We start from the raw sequence: 16981 nt of genomic DNA on the forward strand, positions 1-16981 counted from the left end.
ATGTCCAATTCAAACTTAGAACAGCTTAAAATGACTAATAATCAGAAAAACGGGTCAAAAATCTAATTTTGGCGCATACTTGGCTCAACCGTGCGCGCAAGTGGGCACCAAGGCACCAACCGTGCACACACAGCACGCATAGGGCTACACAGTGCGCGTAGGGCTGCTAGCGACCCATGCTACGCTCACAGGGGCTACCAGCGCCCCACTGGTGTGCTCACAGGGCCTGCTGCAACATGCTGGGCGCCCACAGCATGTAGCATGGTGCGCCCAGCCACCCAAAACAGCCCAAATGACCTCTAAACCTCTCCAAACCATTTTTAAAAATTTTGCGAGAGGTTCTCCTACATTTTAACACTCATCAAAGCTTAAAATACCTGTTAATCTCCTAAAATAAATGAATATCACACAATAAGCCTATATTAGAAAATTATCACAAAATCACCAAAATTATCAGGAACCAACCTTAATTTTAAAATCATAACTCCCAAACAACACAGACATTTCCAAAACGGTTTTGGGAGCATTTAGTCAACATATAAAGTGAGCTATCGTCAAACTTTCAGCTTCATTTGAGCTTCATAGCCTAGGTAAATAAATAAAAATATGAAGCATAATGAAAACTGACCTGAATCTGGACAGCTCCAAGAAAACAAGCTTTAAACCACCATCTTCCAATTGAATTAGCTCCAATAATTTTTATAGGCTTCAATCTAACATATTAAAGATCTCATATCTCAAAAATCATGACCTTACTATAAATAAAACCATCTGAATCATCATCAAAACATAACCAAACCAAAACTGTCTCTTACCTTGATCTAGTTTAGGTTTTTTCTTGTGAGTCTCCCACCTCCAATTCAAATGATTAGCTCCTAAACCTCTTATAAACTCTTGGAGCATACCCTAAAACAATCCCAAAGGATTAGAGCACGGGCTTATCACCAATCTTGAGAGAAACTAAACTAAAATCACAAAATTCTCCTTTCCTTACACTAGTTTCAATCTCTTGGTGTTCCTATGATCAATCCTTCATCAAACCACTTGGAATTGCTTTGGTTTTCTTAAGAAATGACTGGAGAAGCACTTTGGAACCAGAGGAGGGTCGGACTAGATGGTTTTGGGGCTGATTCCTCTTCTCCTCCTTGCTTAACACTTCAAAGAGACAAATAGGCATCTCAATTTACTTAACCACGAAGCACTCTCATCTCTTATAATCTAATATCACCATAAGCAGCTCTCTCACCACCTTCTCTTGCACACAACACTCACATAAATTCTCAAAGTATGAACAAGGTCTTAGCCAATCATTTTGCCTATTAAATTTAGTGTACATGACAAATCCTAACTTTACATCTCCCATACTTTTCATTTAATTTTAAACATCTAACATAATCACTTTCTATTTCATTCTTACCCTAATTATTAGGATCCATAATTCATTTAGAACCTTAATAAAATCTCAATTTGATTCCACAAACTCGAATACCAAAATATGCTTAATTTAAGGCTTCTAAAGTAACACGATCATTAAACCCTTATCATCATCCCTTTTTAAACCTTATTTCAACCTTAGAATCACCTTAAGTAGTCTCTTTGGCACATTAACTCAAGTCCAAACCTTTTCACACATCACACCAATATGTATATTTTCATTAAACTTGCCTTAAAGCCCCATTAGAACTCCATATTTTACTTTTTAGTAACTCTTGTAAATATCATTAAGAACAAGTTGTTGTCCATTTTCCAACTTACCGGATCCTTCGCTTATATAATGAACATATCAATATATAATTCACTTCAAATTATAATGCACTTCAAATTATAATGCACACCATTATAATAAATAACTAACTGTATATAAAATGACGTATTCATGTATTATATGCATGATATTTAAAATATTATAAAATGTATTGACTAAAGAGTATGTGAGAATTTTGGATATGACAGGGGCACATCCAACGGTCAAAATTATGACGTTCTCTCTCCTCCCATGAACTTCGCCAACTCTTCCTCCCCGCCATTTCTTCCCCCCAAAAAACCAGCTTTCCTCTTCCATTCTAATCCTCCAATTCCCATCCCTTTCTCTCTTTCTCTCTCTAACACACTTTCTCTCACCAAAATTCCACCCACTTTCTCTCTCTTCACCACCATCGAATTCCCATTCTCCCCTCAACATCGTAAATTTCTCACTGCCTTTCCACACATGATCCGCATGCTCGTCTTCTCCAGACCTTAACGAGCTCGAGATTTGTGCCCTAGTCTCGACATTTTCAGGCGATCGATCGACATGACCAGCACGAAAGCCGATCAGAGTCGCCCTTTCTCTGTTGCAGTACTGTTTTTGCTCGCGCTGAGCTTACCACGCCTCGTTGTTTCTCAAGATGCCAAGGCACTCAACAATCCAGTTGCGCTCGACTTCTTCTCCGAGTTTATCAATGGCCAAATCAAGAATTTCACTTCCTTATTCAAGGACGACATCAAAAAGCATTATGGTTTCTGCATAACAGACGTGTAGGTCTTCTGTTGCAAATATTTGATTTGTATTTTGGATTACATTAATATATGTTTCAGTTTGGTTGCTTTGATTAGTTGTTTTATCAAACGGTCGAGTTAATTTGTAGTTTTTTCCTCTCTATGTTCTTTAGGGATGCTGATTACAATGGAGCTTTCAATTTCTCAAAAGATATAGGATTTATCTCTGCTTGTACTCAAAAAACAAAAGGTATCAACCCATGGCCTTCATTAACTAACATCATTGGTTGTTTCAAGTTTAAGGTGAAATTGGTTTTCTTTTTCCCTAAGAAACTTTAGAAGATCTAAAAGTACGATTTTCGCTGTAAAGGCTTAATAAAGACGCCTTACAGACATGTTTTGATCATACCTCTTACAGGGGAATAAATACAACCTTGTGATTCCACTGAAATTGCAAATGCTGATTCTCTATTTACTTTGGAAAAAGTTTGTTAATCGGACAATTATTTAAAAAGATGTACTAGAACCTTCTTGAATTGATTAAGGACAGAAGTGGTTATACGTCTAGAAAAGAGTAAACTCCTTGGACTTGGTTTAACAAAGAAGGTTCAAATTCTACTTGTTAAACATACCCTACTATTTATTTAAAATCTACCAATTTGTTTATGGACATTATGTTATCAGCTTGATATTTCTGATAATCTCTTTGGTTGAATGAAAAAAAAAAAAAAAGATATCATGCAGCGGTTATGTACAGCAGCAGAAGTAAAGTTCTATTTCAACAGCTTCTTCTCACGGGGGCCATCAGAGAAAACTAATTACTTGAAACCTAACAAGAACTGTAACCTATCATCGTGGGTAGACGGATGTGAGCCGGGCTGGGCTTGTAGTGCCGGTTCAAATAAAAAGGTTGACCTGAAAAACGCAAATGACATGCCTTCCAGAACTAGTGACTGTGCAGCTTGTTGTGAGGGTTTCTTCTGCCCCCATGGTCTTACTTGCATGATCCGTAAGTATATCTTATAGACCGCCAACTATTTATGTGATGAGATTTCCAATGTTGTGATCTTCGAGTTGGATTGTGTTGATTTTCGTTTTCCTTATACTTAAAAAGTAGAAACACCCTTCAGATGACATATTAGATGTCAATCTACTCTCTTATATCCTTCGTAGAGTCTACTTGTTCCTGACTTCGTTTTTTTTTTTTTCACTTATCATCTGTGAAGCTTGCCCTTTGGGTGCATATTGCCCACTTGCAAAACTCAATAAAACTACTGGTGTATGCGATCCGTAAGTTCATTTTCTTTTGGTTCACTTTCTTTTTTGGTTCTGTTGGAATGAATTTGTATTTATCGAAGAAATATTGTACAGATATCACTATCAGCTACCTCCCGGAAACGCCAACCATACTTGTGGAGGAGCAGACACTTGGGCTGATATTTTGAGTACTAGTGAGGAATTCTGTTCAGAAGGATCATACTGTCCGTCTACTGTCAAAAAAAATCCTTGCAGTAGTGGGTATTGATAATTATCCCAAAACTCCTAGTACCTGTTTTTAGATTAAAAGTTGTAATATTTTGTTTGTTGCATGAGCCAAAAGACTGGTTTAAGTGTGCTGCTTTTACACTATGATTATCATGCCTCTCGTTGTTGCCATCACTATCATTACTGAACGATGGATTATAAGCTTCTTTATTGCACTTTTTTTTTTTTTTACTCCATCCAACTTAAGCTCACCTTTTTTCTGTGCTAACGCCATCTTTTTCTGTATCATTGCAGACACTACTGCAGGACGGGTTCTACAACTCAGCAAGGTAATTTGGTTCTACCTAAAGTATGTCAACACAAAAATAGACATCCACCAACATACACGCATACACTTACAAGACTGGTCTGTCTCTATGGTTAAGAAAATTTAGGAACTTGGGCAGCAGAAAACTTTTTTAGCGGGGATCAGTGTTTTAAGTGTGATAGTGCATTCTAGCGTTCAACATTAAAATAAAGAAATCGGAAAAATTGTTGGGAGCGACCTATTGGCTCATGTTCTCGTGCTTACAGATTTGACCAGGACTAGCTCAAGTGCTTTGGTCTATTTACAACACTACAGATAATTAGAGAGGGAGGGGGAATTTGATAGTGAATAGGTTCCAGGTGTTGCTTTATATAGAATGAACAATGTAGGTGTTTCTGTCAGAACGGAAAGGTTCTATGTTTGAACCTTGATAGCAGATTGCATCCTTCAGATGTTAGAGACATTTATATATATATATATATATATATATATTAACTGTCACCTGTTAAATGTCAGAGGGTGTTCATGGTATCTGAAATGAGTATATTTAATGGTTAACGTGTCTATTTTTTTTAGTTGAAGAAAATTGAATTTCTCTATTGTGGTGCTTTGAGGCATGCACTAATGATATTTATGAATGAACTTTCAGCATGTTTCCGGATGGCAACTTGTGAGCCTAGATCAGCAAATCAAAACATTACGGCCTACGGAGTTATGCTTTTTGTGAGTGGACTTTTCTTTTCAATTTTAATTACATGAACTAACGAGGGATATATGTTCAAAGTCACTCTATGCTCTTTATAGTTTTCTACAAAAAAAAAAAAAAAAAAAAAAAAAAAAAAAAAAAAACCCCCCACAAAAAAAAAAAAAAAAATCGCGCACACAAAAATGTCAGAACTGATCCTTCCTTGCGAATGTAGGCTGGATTGAGTTTTCTGCTTCTCATTATATATAACTGTTCTGATCAAGTCCTTGCAACACGAGAGAGACGACAAGCAAAATCCAGGGAAAAGGCAGTTCAAAGTGTGCGAGAAACTGCACAAGCACGTGAAAAATGGAAATCTGCAAAAGACATTGCTAAGAAGCATGCAATAGGACTACAATCACAGTTATCGCGTACATTTTCTCGCAAGAAGTCTTCGACATCAGATCTAAAAGGCTTTGGACTAGGTAGACTAGGAACAGATTCTTCCTTGCCACCTCTTCCATTACAAGGAACGTCAAGTTCATCTCAAAAATCGTCAAAAGGAAAGAAGAAGGAAAAGAGCAACCTTGTAAACATAATAAATGACATCGAGCAAGATCCAAATAGTCATGAAGGATTCAATCTGGAGATAGGAGATAAAAATATCAAAAAGCATGCACCAAAAGGCAAGCAGTTGCACACTCAAAGTCAAATTTTCAAGTATGCGTATGGTCAAATTGAGAAGGAAAAGGCTTTACAGGAGCAGAATAAGAACTTAACGTTCTCTGGGGTGATCTCAATGGCTAGTGATATTGAAATCAGGAAGAGGCCTACAATCGAGGTTGCTTTTAAAGATTTGACCCTCACTTTGAAAGGGAAAAACAAGCATCTTATGAGGTGTGTGACTGGGAAAATATCACCTGGCCGAGTTTCAGCCGTCATGGGTCCATCTGGCGCTGGAAAAACGACATTTCTCTCTTCTTTGGCTGGTAAAGTGACAGGGTGCACCATGAGTGGCATGATTCTTATAAATGGAAAGTCTGAATCAATTCATTCATACAAGAGAATAATTGGTTTTGTGCCACAAGATGATATTGTGCATGGAAATTTGACAGTAGAGGAGAATCTCTGGTTCAGTGCAAGATGCAGGTATTGATCAATATCAAGATTCATATATTCTCTTTTTAAGATCATTCTTTCATTATTCTTTAATTTCTGGGATGGTGAAAATCAGTCGACCACCGAAAAAACTTTCTTTCGTTTACTGTTTGACGACGTGTATTTTCATCTGTTGTCCACCTAGTTTGAGATAATAGTGCTGACGGTTCGCCCTTTTGGGTAATGGTTAACTGTAGACTCTCAGCGGACCTACCAAAACCAGAAAAGGTTTTGGTTGTTGAAAGAGTTATTGAGTGCTTGGGACTGCAGGCTGTGCGGGATTCCCTAGTTGGGACAGTGGAGAAGCGAGGGATATCTGGAGGTCAAAGGAAACGAGTAAATGTTGGGTTGGAAATGGTCATGGAACCTTCACTTCTGATTTTAGATGAACCGACATCCGGTCTGGATAGTTCATCCTCCAATTTACTTCTTAAAGCACTAAGGCGTGAGGCTCTTGAAGGAGTGAACGTTTGCATGGTTGTTCACCAACCAAGGTAATAAATAAATTCTATGCTGTTCAAGAATGCACGCTTTAGGAAATATAATTCTCTTTACATATACTTTTATTTACCAAAATGAGCACAATTGTTAGAGAGTTTCGTCCAAAGTAGTTGGAGCAACACTTAGTCTCCTAATCTGATGGCAATATATGTTCAAACTCTCTCTTTTTCAGCTACACTTTATTCAGGATGTTTGATGACTTAATACTTCTAGCTAAAGGTGGACTTACAGTGTACCATGGGTCGGCAAAGAAAGTTGAAGAGTACTTTGCCGGCCTCGGGATTACTGTTCCTGAGCGTGTCAACCCTCCGGACTATTTCATTGACATTTTAGAGGGCATAGTAAAACCAAGCGCAAGCTCAGGGGTGAACTATAAACAGCTCCCGGTAAGATGGATGCTTCACAATGGGTATCCTGTTCCTATGGATATGCTTCAGAGTGCTGATGGAATGGCTGCATCTGCAAGTGAAAACTCTGCTCATGGAGCTAATGCACCTGGTTCTGAATCCGAAGGGCAGTCTTTTGCTGGAGAATTGTGGAATGATGTGAAGTGTAACGTTGAGTTAAAGAAGGACAATATACAACAAAACTTTTTGAAGTCTAGTGACTTATCCAACCGGAGGACCGCTAGTTGGTTTCAGCAATATAGATACTTTCTCGGGAGGTGAGCAATGAATCTGAATCTCTTCTTATGTATCTATCTTCTTTCTCTTTGAGTCATAACTGGATTCCCTCGACGTAACCAGTACTAATCTGTCAAAGCTTTTCTTTTGCTTGACTTCAATTGTTCCAGCTTAGTCTATAAACTAAGTGCTCATGTGAGGCCATAAACAGCGTTGTCTATTGGCAAAGTAGGGGTCAGAAATGTATAGATTTTCTTGGCTGTTCAATTCCATTGAGATTATGTCCTTTGTGGTGATACAAGATGATTTAATTCTGACCGGTTTGTTTTGTGCAGGGTTGGCAAGCAGCGGTTGCGAGAAGCTAGGCCACAAGCTGTAGATTTTCTTATTCTCTTGCTCGCTGGAATCTGTTTAGGAACACTTGCTAAAGTGAGCGATGAAACTTTTGGGTCGCTTGGTTATACTTACACAGTTATAGCAGTTTGTAAGTTTCTGCCTCCCTCCCTGCCTCTCCCTCTCTTTCTGCTTCTCTCTCTCTCTCTCTCTCTCTCTCTCTCTCTCTCTCTCTCATGATGATTTTTCCGAACCTGCGCTGCTGATATGTAGTATTCTCGATTTTCCTGATGATTCAATTTGACTTCTACTCTTGCTTCTTTTGTTCTAAGACATCACCTTACATATAAAGAACTACGTGCCAAAGGAATGTTCATTGTTGAACATCACCATTCACCAGTGGTATTAAGCATTGGCCATTACCAGCACATAATATCGTCAAATAGTGTACAAATCTAGCATAATTCTTAACACTTATGTGAATGGCCATTGAACTGAAAGGTTGATGGTAAACACTGATTGTAACCGGTACTTTTTATGGATAGTGTTGTTGTAACATGATATGCTCCAATACCCGCACCCCCAAAAATAAAATAAGAACTACATTACCAATGATTATGTGACTCCTCAAATGAATTATTTCTTCATGCTTTCACTTCTCATGCATCAATGTTTTATTCCATTTTCAGCTCTTTTGTGCAAGATTTCGGCTTTGAGGACATTTTCATTGGATAAGTTGCATTACTGGAGAGAGAGCGCTTCTGGCATGAGTAGCTTGGCGTACTTTCTTTCGAAGGATACCATTGATCATTTCAATACACTAATCAAGCCTCTAGTTTATCTTTCCATGTTCTATTTCTTCAACAACCCTAGATCTTCTGTGACAGATAATTATATAGTTTTAATCAGTCTGGTTTACTGCGTGACGGGTGTAGCCTATGCCTTGGCCATCTTTCTTGAACCCGGACCGGCCCAACTGGTGTGCATTTCATTCCTCATATTGAAAGATGATTGACTTCTTAAATTGTCGGAAAAATAACACCCCTTTGATTCATGTAACTTTGTCTTATGCAGTGGTCAGTGCTCCTTCCAGTAGTCTTGACTCTTATAGCAACCAATACAAATCACAACAAATTTGTTGATGCACTATCTAACTTATGCTACACGAAGTGGGCTTTGGAAGCATTTGTAATTGCAAATGCTAAAAGGTTTGACGTTAACCATCTCGCCTACTTGTACTATATTCTCTCTTCTGCAATGTCCTTTTCCATGTTGATTTTACACAAAAACACCTTTTGTTTTCTCCCAGATACTCTGGAGTCTGGCTTATTACAAGATGCGGATCACTCATGGAAAGTGGCTACGATCTCAATCACTGGTACCGCTGTTTGATCTTACTCAACACTATGGGAATAGTCGGTCGCGGTGTTGCATTCTTTTGCATGGTAACCTTCCAAAAGAAGTAGAATCAAGTCCTTACAATCCATTCTTTCTGCACATAAGTGGAGAGTTTTGTCTCAAATGGTGCTACACCCTTTGAATATTTTGAGAAAACTATAGATGATTCCCCAAAGAATTGGGACCTCTCGGCTAAAATAGACAACACAGAAGAATTAGGTAGAGATAGTTTTGTTGTACAATCACTTGCAACTGTATGATCTGTTTCTACTTTCTAGATCATACGGTTGTGAACATTACAGGTACCAGGAAAAAAAATCACAATGAATAGCTATCAAGGTTTATGCAGACTGTATAGGAAGGAAGTCAATAATTGTTGCTGTAGAAAATTTTGTATTTTTGAATTACTAAAAAATATTGTGACAGTCTTCATGTATTGGTCTTGACTCTTGAACGTTCTAAATGAAACATATAAACAAAGCATCTTTTAAACCTGGTTTGAGCTATCCACTGGTTTGAGGTTAATCACGAGCTTCCGTATGCACAAAGCCAAACTCGAGGGGGAAAAAGGAGATGGGTGGGGTTAATTAATTAGATGGCTATAATTCTTTTTCAAAAAAAAAAAAAGAAAAAAAGAAATTAAATTGCAATTACCTACTTAATTAAATTAGTCAACTTAAAAGAGTCTTCAAATCTTATTAAGTTATTAGTAGGAACCTTCAAAAAAAAAATCTTATTAGTAGGACTTGTATCATTTGTTCAATTTTAAGATATGAACTTGTGTCCAATCAATTAAATGATGACACTTCATTTAAAAGTTTTAAAATGGTTTTAGTTAACTTTTTAGTTTTTTAATGTTTTAAGTCCATTAAATTATATGATAAAATGTGATTGGTGAGACATTTTTTTTATACTAATAACTAGACAGGTAATATGAATCCAGTAATAAGAAAAATATAGCTATTAACGATATATCTTTTTAAACACTGAAATTTGATTTCCTAAAAAAAAAAAAATATAGGACGCGTTTAGAACTCGTTCTAAAATGATTTTATTTTTTTTATGAAAATGAAAACGTTTTCAATCTCAGACATAAATTATTTTTAAAAATGTGTTTGTTAGTTTTATCAAGAGATTATTTTCAGTGTAAAAAAACTTATTAATGTCTCTCTTTCTCTCTCTCTGCTTGAGAGAGGAGAAAACGAAAACAAAAAATAAAAAACGACTAAAAATCATTTTTTATTTCTCTCTCATTTTACATTAAACCAAAAAATCGTTTTTATTTCTGTTTTTTATCTTTATTATGCTAAACGCTATTTTAAAAATATATTTTTTTTTTTCTCAAAAAAACGTAAAAAATAAAAACGGAATCAATAGCGTTTTTCCTTGGTCACTTGCCTACACAAAATTGTAAATTTAGAAATTAAATTAAAACTTAAACTAAATTAAAGCTTCATTCAAAAAAAAAAAAATTAAAGCTAAATATATCAGCAATTAATAATTAAAGCCAAATAAAACATGGACAATAAAAACTGAGAGAACCGAAGACCCTAAAATCCCAAATTACTCGGCCGCTTACCTCTCTCTCTCTCTCTCTCTCTAAAACCGCCTTAGTGCCTTACCCTCTTTGAGGCCCCGATTTCCTGTCATCTCACCTTTCTTCTTGTCAGACTCGCGGCAGCAATTGGTGAGGTTTTTTCCTTTTATTTTTCCCTCCGATTTTGTTGTTTCTTTTTTTCTTTTTGAATTGTTGATTACTGTTTTCGCAATTCAAACCCTAGGTCTGCCCCGGACCTTCGCGCTTCAGATTTCATAGCCTTTCCTAATAGCACGTACGGATCCAATAACCAGGTGAGCTTCTGCTTCTGATCGGTCTATTTGCGATTTCTGTGTTCTCGAGTTCTTGTCTTCTGGTTTAGAATATTGTTGCTTTGGGGACTAGATCTCTGGAATCTAAGCAATTGGACGTTTAGCTTTTTCTCCAGACCCTGTTAATTTTTCCGTAAATAGATGTGGATTGCAATTGGGCTATTTTTTATTTTTTGTATAGTTTAGTCCTAGTAAAGACGGATAATTCTTTTCAATATCTAAATCCGTGAACCTTTGTGTAGGTAAGAGTTTTATGTTAAATAATGTCCTACTTATCATCCCATGGCCATCCCTTTGTGAGTCTGGGTTTATTATACTAGAGTTTTAATCCTTTTTCTATTTTGCCAGTCCTACATTGTCTTACCCTGCTTAGATAATTCAGTTTTTATGCACTTGTTAATCACATACTATAATGAATATTAGAGGGAATCTCATGCTTATAAGTCTTCCAAGTGCTATATTTATTTAGCTAATATGTTTTCTGTACGTTGTCGGGTAGCATTAGTTTATTTAATTATTTGTTTTTGGGTGTGCTTTGCTGTGTCTATTTTATGAATATTTATGGGGGGATTATAAGTATGATAGTTTTTTTTTGAGAATAACAAATGTAGAATGAAGATATTAGGATCAAGGAAAGATGGGTTGGGTTTGGTTTATTAACAGCTTAAGTGGGGGATTTTTTTTTTTTTTTTTTGGGTATAAGGGCAATGTTGGGAAGAGGGGGGGTTTCGGACGGGTACGAGGTCGGCTCAAAGAGACAAAGAATGATGGAATCAAATCCCTACTTCGCAGTGAGCAGCAGTGCAAGTGGCTTTCAACCTTACAGCTATGGGGGTGTCTATCAGCCCCCTCCATTTCCTGTGGTTCGTTTGAGGGGGCTTCCTTTCAACTGCACTGATATTGACGTTTTCAAATTTTTCGCTGGATTGGATATTGTTGATGTGTTTCTGGTCAACAAGAATGGACGGTTTTCAGGCGAGGCCTTCGTCGTCTTTGCTGGCTCGGTGCAGGTTGACTTTGCTCTCCGGAGAGACCGCCAGAACATGGGCCGCAGGTATGTGGAAGTTTTCAGGTGCAAGAGGCAGGATTATTACAATGCTGTTGCAGCCGAGGTGAACTATGAAGGAATCTATGATACTGACTATCACAGAAGCCCTCCTCCATCGCGACCAAAGAGGTTCAGTGACAAGGACCAGATGGAATACACCGAAATATTGAAGATGCGTGGCCTTCCCTTCTCTGTGACAAAATCAGACATTACTGAGTTCTTTGCAGAGTTCAAGCTTATAGAAGAAAGGATTCATATTGCCTGTCGACCTGATGGGAAAGCTACCGGAGAGGCATTTGTGGAGTTTTCCTCTGCAGAGGAGGCTAAAAAAGCAATGAGCAAGGACAAGATGACCATCGGGTCAAGGTATGTGGAGCTGTTTCCATCAACACCGGGTGAAGCTAGGCGTGCTGAATCGATGTCCAGGCAGTGATTCTTGTGGCTAGGAAACTATGTTTGTGAAATTTGAGTCGGGTGTTAAATCCCTTCTTTTTTCTTTTTAGATTGACAATTTAGAATGTTTATCAACATATTTGGTATGTTAAAAATAGCTGAATTGAAGTCCTCGTGCGGACATAAGGAACATTTGAGATTATGTTATTGCAGAAACTCATATCCTTATTGTTTGCTATTTTTTAATTTTTTTTTAATTTTTTTTTTCTCATTGCTATACATGAGTTTTTTTCCCGCACTGCCCGCGTAGTTTAACAACTGAATTAGATTTTGAAAGTGGCTTAGTGCTCGTATTCATGTTTGATGTAATTTTTTTTCGTAACTAGGGTTGTTCTTTTGCATTTTTAAGTTAAAGTGACTTGAGTTATGATCTTAAATTGAGTTTGAATTATAACTTGAATTGAAGTTGTAACTTGAGTTTGTGTTTAGATGTGTACATTTGAGTTATAATTTAAATTGAGAATCTTTTTAAGTTTGTGTTTAAATGAGTCAAAATTTAAATTTGTATTTAGATAGTATTTTAATAAAAATTCAATGGTGATGAAAAAATTTAATAGAGTATATGGGTGAAGTTTTATTCGTCTTTTCATTGTGAATGCATAAAAAAAAAATCATCTCAATAAGAATTAAAACGAAAAAGTTATGGAATTTTTAAAAATAGAAAAAATATTGTTCATTAACTTGAGTTTGAATTTATGAACTCAAGTTGAAGGAGAAATTTGAATTTGAGTTTAGCCTCAAACTCAAATTCAAATTCGAATTCAAATTCGAGTTTAAACTCAAATTTTACAAAAGAATATAAATTTGATTAAAATTATAACTCGAATTTAAATTTTTTTTAGTTTTGTTGTAAAAGAACAACCCCTAAGGTTTTAAGCTGGAAAAATGAAAAAAAACAAAAAAAACAAAAAACAAAACAAAACAAAACAAAGCTATTGAACACGTCTAGTGAAAAATTGTTCAACCTTCTTTCTTTTACAATTCTTACTGTTAGGCTGTTACTGCCATTTTGATTGGCTTGGCTATGTTTTCTGATGGATAATACCAAGAAAAAACAGTTTTTCTGACCTTTGGCATTTCCTTTTACTGTTCAACTCATTGAAATGAAAAATAAAAAGAATTGAGTTATTTTTGGAAGCTGCGCGGTCGGTATATCATCTTCACTTTTACCCTATGCTCCAACATTATTGAAGCTCATGTAGATCAGAGCCAAAAAGTAGCATCCCCTCAAACTTGCCAAACTCTATTTCCTGAAATCCACAGAATGCAACATAAAAAATCAGTTTCTGTTTAATAGATTCTCCAAGTGATAATGAGTAGACAGCATATATGGATGGACGGACAGGCATGATGAAATATATGCTGCTGGTAACCGAAAGTTTGCTCATTAACACTCGCAACAAACAAAAAGCACAACCACAAAAAAAAAAAAAAAAAAAAAAAAAAAAAAAAAAAAATCATATGTAAGGAGCAAATGAAGACCAGGAAAATTACATGACTGAACATTGAGATACCTGGAAAGATAAGTTTTTATCTCCAAACCATATCTCCCATGAATTTAAGAGCTGGAACTCCCCGTATCTCTGCGTCCACCAGGGGTGCCTGGATTAGTCTCAGACTGGCGAGTTCCCGATCGTTCTGGATCATTTTGATGGCGCGCATCTGGTCCTGCAATATTTTGAAATCCTATTGAACACAAACCCTTCGACAGCAATTAATAAAGTTCTCTTTAGCCGTGGGTGGATTTCAGCATTTAGAACGGATAAGTTTGTGCTCATGATAAGAGTTCATAACTATTTCTTGGATAGAAACTCGGAAACCTTTGAAGAAACTATAATTGCTTTCACTAATGCTTTTAAGGTTGAGCAGAAATAGGCATCTGACTGTCCTCCTGAGTGCATGTAATCAATCAAGGATGACAAAAGTGATCAAGCTTAAAAAAAAACTTGAATGCAATATATGCACAGGAGACACTTGTGAAAATGATGGTTGGAACATAATAGCTTTTCTCCTGAAACTCTAGGAGCAATTAATTCAAAAAAAAATAAAAAAATAAAAAAACAGAGAAGAAAATAAAAAAGTTTTAACAACTTTATTTTCATCATTAAAAAGCTTTATCATCAAATTCTCGCATTCCACTAAGAAGTAAAACATCCTTAACTACGCCAAAAAAAAAAAAAAAGAAGAAAAAACTACTAAATAAGTTTTGGATATAGGAAGTCGCTTTTATGATCTTTGAAGCTATGGTCCTTAATACAGAAAAGAGAGGAAATAAACAAAAAATGATGTACCTTCCTTTTCACCGCACAAAACTTGCAGTCCGGCGAAGATGGTGGTAAAACCTGATTTACAACAAGCCTCTGGACAGGAACATGTTCTTTGCTAAGGGATGCTTTCAACCTTGATGACTCACTTATTGCCATACCCTTGAGAAAGTGGCCAGAAAAATTAGTTCATGTTTTGAATTCATAAAGTGGTGAATACCCACGTAACGGTTTCTACTCTAGAAAATAATCACCAGAGATGACATTAGCTTTGGTTGACAGGGAACAAAACCAAGAAATGAAAGGAAAAAAAAAAGAACTGTTTTCTGTTATTGCAATGAGTTACAAAAACATTGGAGCTTTACCGTTGGAATTGTGACTATGATAAACTCTGTAGTGACCGAGTTACGGAAAAGGTCTCTCACTTTTGTCATCCTCTCTTTTAATCGCTCCAGTTTGTCTGACTCCGACTAAATAACCAAAAACGTTAAACCTTAACATTTTAAAAGAGGGAAAACTGGTGAACAAAAGAAATATCATGCTTGCTTACAGCATCCTGTGGCTTCTCTACTTTCCCCAAAAGAGATTTGACGGCCAAACTCGCGGAAGCTAACTTCTTCTTTATCTGAATAATATAGCAGCATAACCATTCAAAAAAATAAAATAGCAGCATAATGTTAGAAAAGCAGTATTCAGAAATAGTGAAAGACATGTTTTGTTAGAACAAGAGTTTAAAAGCTCAAATATGAAGCACCTTTTATAGGGGCATACATTCATAACACTGAGTTGGATTCAAAACAGAAAACAGAAGTCTAGTAGATGAAAGATTCCAAAGTTTATTTTTCGATTGGCTAACAAATGGATGCAGATGTTCATAGAAGTTTTCATTCACATAGAATAACTCCTATTTTCCACAAGCAATTCGACCTAAAAATTAGTCTTAGATTGTAGTATCTAAGTACAATTTGTACCTTCATCATTTTGCCAATAGATGCATCCATAAAGTCAGGAAACGAAAGAAGCCGAAGCGTATGACCCTGTAGACCAATTTGTAAATAAATAAAGCTAAGAGAATAGTCAAGTGAAGCAGCTTTGAAAACAAGTGAATTATCACTTACCGTGGGAGCAGTATCGAAAACTATACGAGTAAACATACTGTACTCTTGTGACTCAAACAATTGCAAAACCTGGAAAGCAGCAGCAAGTATTGATAGAACGCACATGACCTCAGACAAGAAATGTGAAAAACCAGAAGCTAAAAAATACTTAAAATAGGAGAGGGATAACAGATACATGCCTTGGAAATTGCAATAGCTTCATCCATACCAGGAGGAGTGTGAGTGTCCAATAACTCTCCCAGCTTCAGATCCCCTAGCTATGGACATACAATTTGAAAATTTTCAAACAAGTAAGATTATAATATAATCCAAAACATTTATTTTTTCCGTGCTTAATCAATCACTTTCCTAGTCATGTCCTTGCTCTTCAATTGATCAAAATTGTAGCAATTCTAATAAATTTGGTTATTTTGAGTGTCATAATTGCCCTTTTGCGCATGTAAATAGCATTGATTAGAAGGAATTTGCTCACTTGGTCAGCAAGCATTCCAAGGCCCATACTGCTTATCACATCTCTAACTTCATTTTCACTTCTTCCTTGACTCGCAGAACGGAATTCTTCTCTAGTTTTCTCAGGGTTTATCTGTCACGTATCAAAAAAGATAAGCTTGGAAATTGGAATCACAAAAAAAAAAAAGGGCAATCATAAAGATGAGCCCTTTATTGAATAACCTATTTGCATATACCAGCTTACAGACATAACCACATTACCTCAAGAGCAAACAGTGGAGATTCAACTCCTTGAACAGGAACAAGATGTCCACCAGTCAAATCCTAGAGAAAAGGTATGCATTTCAGAGAAGTTTCTCTCAAAGTCAATCAAGATAATTAAATTGAAGATAAGAATTTGAAAAGCTCTTAATAAGAGATGACCTGGGCAAAAGAATCACTCAAAGAGTGGGCAGGGTCAGTGGAGACCACCACTGTGGGGTGTCCATTGTTTGCAAATTTCACAGCAAGAGAAGCAGCACAGGTTGTTTTCCCAACCCCTCCTTTACCACCTAGCATGTAATATTTCCTGTGGGTCCCAGCAACCATCTCATCAAACCCAGCAACATTTTCAGCTTCAGCAGCTATTGATCTCACTGCAAGAGAATCAAAATTGAGCAACTTATTATATTTCTACTAACATGATCCTGTTTTGTTTGGTGCTCATCTTAACATGACTTATAATTGGTCCTGACTTCTCAAGAGAAAAAAAAAAAAAAAAAAAAAAAAAACAAAAAATTTTTCAATTCCTTAAAATTTAAAAAAAGAGGTG

The 16981-nt window shown here is 36.3% G+C and overlaps 3 protein-coding genes across 5 annotated transcripts in view; 2 read left to right on the plus strand and 1 right to left on the minus strand.

The window, feature by feature from the left end:
• Positions 1-2293: 2293 nt before the first annotated feature.
• Positions 2294-9036, plus strand: LOC21390897 (ABC transporter G family member 28). Its single transcript, XM_024174179.1, has 14 exons — positions 2294-2517; positions 2652-2728; positions 3212-3487; positions 3705-3768; positions 3850-3996; positions 4258-4292; positions 4920-4993; positions 5191-6104; positions 6311-6607; positions 6787-7278; positions 7573-7721; positions 8260-8549; positions 8645-8778; positions 8880-9036. The coding sequence occupies exons 1-14, from the start codon at positions 2294-2296 to the stop codon at positions 9034-9036; spliced, it is 3330 nt and encodes a 1109-aa protein (XP_024029947.1).
• A 1464-nt stretch (positions 9037-10500) lies between these two features.
• On the plus strand, positions 10501-12387 carry LOC21390898 (heterogeneous nuclear ribonucleoprotein H2). Of its 3 annotated transcripts, none has more exons than XR_002903350.1 (3): positions 10501-10655; positions 10750-10819; positions 11630-11699. XR_002903350.1 is itself a non-coding variant. In XM_024174186.1 (3 exons), the coding sequence occupies exon 3, from the start codon at positions 11545-11547 to the stop codon at positions 12316-12318; it is 774 nt and encodes a 257-aa protein (XP_024029954.1). In that variant the 5' UTR covers positions 10501-10655; positions 10750-10819; positions 11534-11544; the 3' UTR covers positions 12319-12387. The 3 variants fall into 3 exon arrangements, 2 of the variants coding, with proteins under 2 accessions (XP_024029954.1, XP_010109480.2); XM_024174186.1 differs by having other exon boundaries at positions 11534-12387; XM_010111178.2 differs by having other exon boundaries at positions 11541-12387.
• Positions 12388-13337: 950 nt separating this feature from the next.
• LOC21390899 (ATPase ARSA1) overlaps positions 13338-16981 on the minus strand; it is a 4224-nt gene continuing 580 nt past the window's right edge. The window contains exons 2-12 of the mRNA XM_024174190.1: positions 16594-16805; positions 16432-16494; positions 16193-16303; positions 15900-15977; positions 15721-15789; positions 15574-15639; positions 15153-15227; positions 14968-15072; positions 14630-14764; positions 13853-14006; positions 13338-13588 (exon numbers count right to left, since the gene is read on the minus strand). Coding sequence (XP_024029958.1) covers positions 13869-14006; positions 14630-14764; positions 14968-15072; positions 15153-15227; positions 15574-15639; positions 15721-15789; positions 15900-15977; positions 16193-16303; positions 16432-16494; positions 16594-16805 — 1052 coding nt within the window. The 3' untranslated portion in view covers positions 13338-13588; positions 13853-13868. The remainder of the gene's footprint in view (positions 13589-13852; positions 14007-14629; positions 14765-14967; positions 15073-15152; positions 15228-15573; positions 15640-15720; positions 15790-15899; positions 15978-16192; positions 16304-16431; positions 16495-16593; positions 16806-16981) is intronic.

The sequence above is a fragment of the Morus notabilis genome, unplaced genomic scaffold, assembly GCF_000414095.1.
Source record: "Morus notabilis unplaced genomic scaffold, ASM41409v2 Scaffold520, whole genome shotgun sequence".
Lineage (NCBI taxonomy): Eukaryota > Viridiplantae > Streptophyta > Magnoliopsida > Rosales > Moraceae > Morus > Morus notabilis.

Coding starts and splice junctions, on each gene's coding strand:
- LOC21390898 (XM_024174186.1), top strand. CDS start 11,545: ATGTTGGGAAGAGGGGGGGTTTCGGACGGGTACGAGGTCGGCTCAAAG.
- LOC21390897 (XM_024174179.1), top strand. CDS start 2,294: ATGACCAGCACGAAAGCCGATCAGAGTCGCCCTTTCTCTGTTGCAGTA. Junction 3,769..3,849: donor ACTACTGGTGTATGCGATCC/GTAAGTTCATTT, acceptor AATATTGTACAG/ATATCACTATCAGCTACCTC. Junction 8,779..8,879: donor GTAATTGCAAATGCTAAAAG/GTTTGACGTTAA, acceptor GTTTTCTCCCAG/ATACTCTGGAGTCTGGCTTA.